Raw genomic sequence first — 2,060 nt, forward strand, 5'->3', positions numbered from 1 at the left:
TTTTGTAAATTAGCATATGTCAGCACGTACTTTGTTTAGTCGCCTTGGAGGTCCACAAGACCGATTACAAAATTAGTAGCGGTTAGGGTACAGCGCCAATTTCTGTGGAACCCAGCAGCTGTCAAAATTTTCATATTTTTTCGAATAATTCGAAAACCGTAAATTTTTCAGGTAAAACGTATGACATAAACTTACATTTAAATTTGACGATAAATCGAAAACGAGCCAGAGACCATACCTGGTAGACCAGAGAAAAAACCATACTTGGTAACTACTACACGTTTATGACGCACCCCGTATATCGAAACGTAATTTTAAAATGTGCACCTTTTAATAGTCAAAAACTTTTGTAGGTAGTTTTTTCCTCTAAAGTTCATATTTACTGAGATATCGCACTTTGACGCACTAATGAGCAACCCTGTATACCTACCTGGTGGTGACATTTATTTTAAATTTTAAACCTAGATTGTTTGACAACATTGGCCCATTTCCAATGTAGATCCCGATTAAAGTGGGATGTAGTTTTTTTGGCATAAATTTCGAAAAAAATTCGACTTAAAACATTTACTTTTTGTTAACACCCATTCCCCAATGCTAATCCATTCGCTGTGCCCAAGTGTTAAGGAATCGTCTATCGTTATGGGTTCGTGCCGACCCTTACAAGATATTAGTGAGTGCGGAAATGACAATAGTCTTGAGCCTGCTGAGAATATAGCAGAAGTAAGCTATAGTCAAAGTGGTTTGTTCTCAATTTCGCATAGATCGAAAAAAGCGACCAAAAGGAAGGCACTGCACAACGCATTTGATCAAGGTAAGGGCAATTTTCGTCTTGTCGGTTTTTATGCTAGTTGACTAGAAACATTCTTAAAACAGTTTTTAAATAAACGTTTTACGTGTTAGTAGTAAAATAAAGAACTGTGTTTTAATGCAAAAATGTCATTTGCAAGCAGCATTTATGATATGTATACAAGGTGATTCAAAAATGGCGTCATTCCTTTTAAGGAGCTACAGGGGTGTTGAGTGCTACGGCAACAATGCAGTTCACTTGTGTACAAACAATTCATCAAGACTGTTTAGTATTGCTTAATGATGACAGTTAGTCATTTTTTAGATACAGAGTAACCATGTAACAGAAAAACTGAAATACAATTTCCTTTTCTCCAATTTAAAAGATTGCATTTTAACGTAAAATTCTAATAATATTCGACATCCTATCCCAACATATTGGTCCTTCGACCCCGGATATTTCGGACTTCGTCATTATTCGCCGGCGGAAACAGGTCTTGAGCTCTCCGTTCCAGCACCTATCCTGACGACTTTGGTTTTGCCCCTACAAGCTGCCCTTACTGCGGGACAGTGAAGACTACAGTTCCCACATCCTTGTTTACATTTATCCAACCCCCAAGGTAAGTTTCACTTGACTTGTATTTTGTATTGAGATAAATCAACAAGCATAGTGCTTCTCCTCATAACCACGAACTTATTTTGTCTTTTCATTCATTGAATTTGATTTTAACTCCAATTTTGTTAAATAAATCCTACACACTTATTTTGACAAATCCTGCTGTCAACAATGACAGATAAAACTAAAAGAGCATGTATTAAACGTAGCTTAACACGCTTCGAGAAATACTTTAATAGTATAAAAGACTTGGACTCAGTTGATTTTGCTCAGTTGAGTCTGCGTTTATCTAAAGCTAAAGGTTTGCTGGATGATTTTAATGAGGTTCAATTGAGAATTGAATTATCTGACTCAGATTATGATAGTAATGCAGAGGAATATAATAAAACTAGAATGGATTTTGAAAATACCTTTTACTCAATTACCTCAAATCTTATAGAGTTTATTCTGGGACAATCAAATCATAATCAGACACACTGTATTCATAATGATGTTAATAGTTGAACACCGCTGACCTTTCTTCTGTTAAACTACCTTCCATAAATTTACCCACTTTTCATGGATCCTATGACACATAAGTCTTTTTTAGAGACACATTTATTTCACTGATTCATGACAATAATAATCTAACAAACATTCAAAAATTCTACTATCTTAG

The 2,060-nt window shown here is 35.3% G+C and overlaps 1 protein-coding gene across 10 annotated transcripts in view; it reads left to right on the plus strand.

Annotated features, from left to right (window-relative positions):
• Window positions 1–2,060, plus strand: part of LOC109538193 (lethal(3)malignant brain tumor-like protein 3) — a 145,635-nt gene that overhangs the window by 6,349 nt on the left and 137,226 nt on the right. For 9 of the 10 annotated variants that reach the window (XM_019905329.2, XM_019905330.2, XM_048663744.1 and 6 more), the window contains exon 2: window positions 618–811. In XM_019905329.2, the coding sequence (XP_019760888.2) occupies window positions 640–811 (172 nt within the window). In that variant the 5' untranslated portion in view covers window positions 618–639. Of the gene's footprint in view, window positions 1–433; window positions 812–2,060 lie in introns of those variants that run through there. The other variant, XM_019905328.2, reaches the window with a different exon arrangement.

This window comes from Dendroctonus ponderosae, unplaced genomic scaffold (assembly GCF_020466585.1).
Source record: "Dendroctonus ponderosae isolate FM_Combo_2020 unplaced genomic scaffold, Dpon_F_20191213v2 Dpon_F_20191213_2, whole genome shotgun sequence".
Classification (NCBI taxonomy): domain Eukaryota; kingdom Metazoa; phylum Arthropoda; class Insecta; order Coleoptera; family Curculionidae; genus Dendroctonus; species Dendroctonus ponderosae.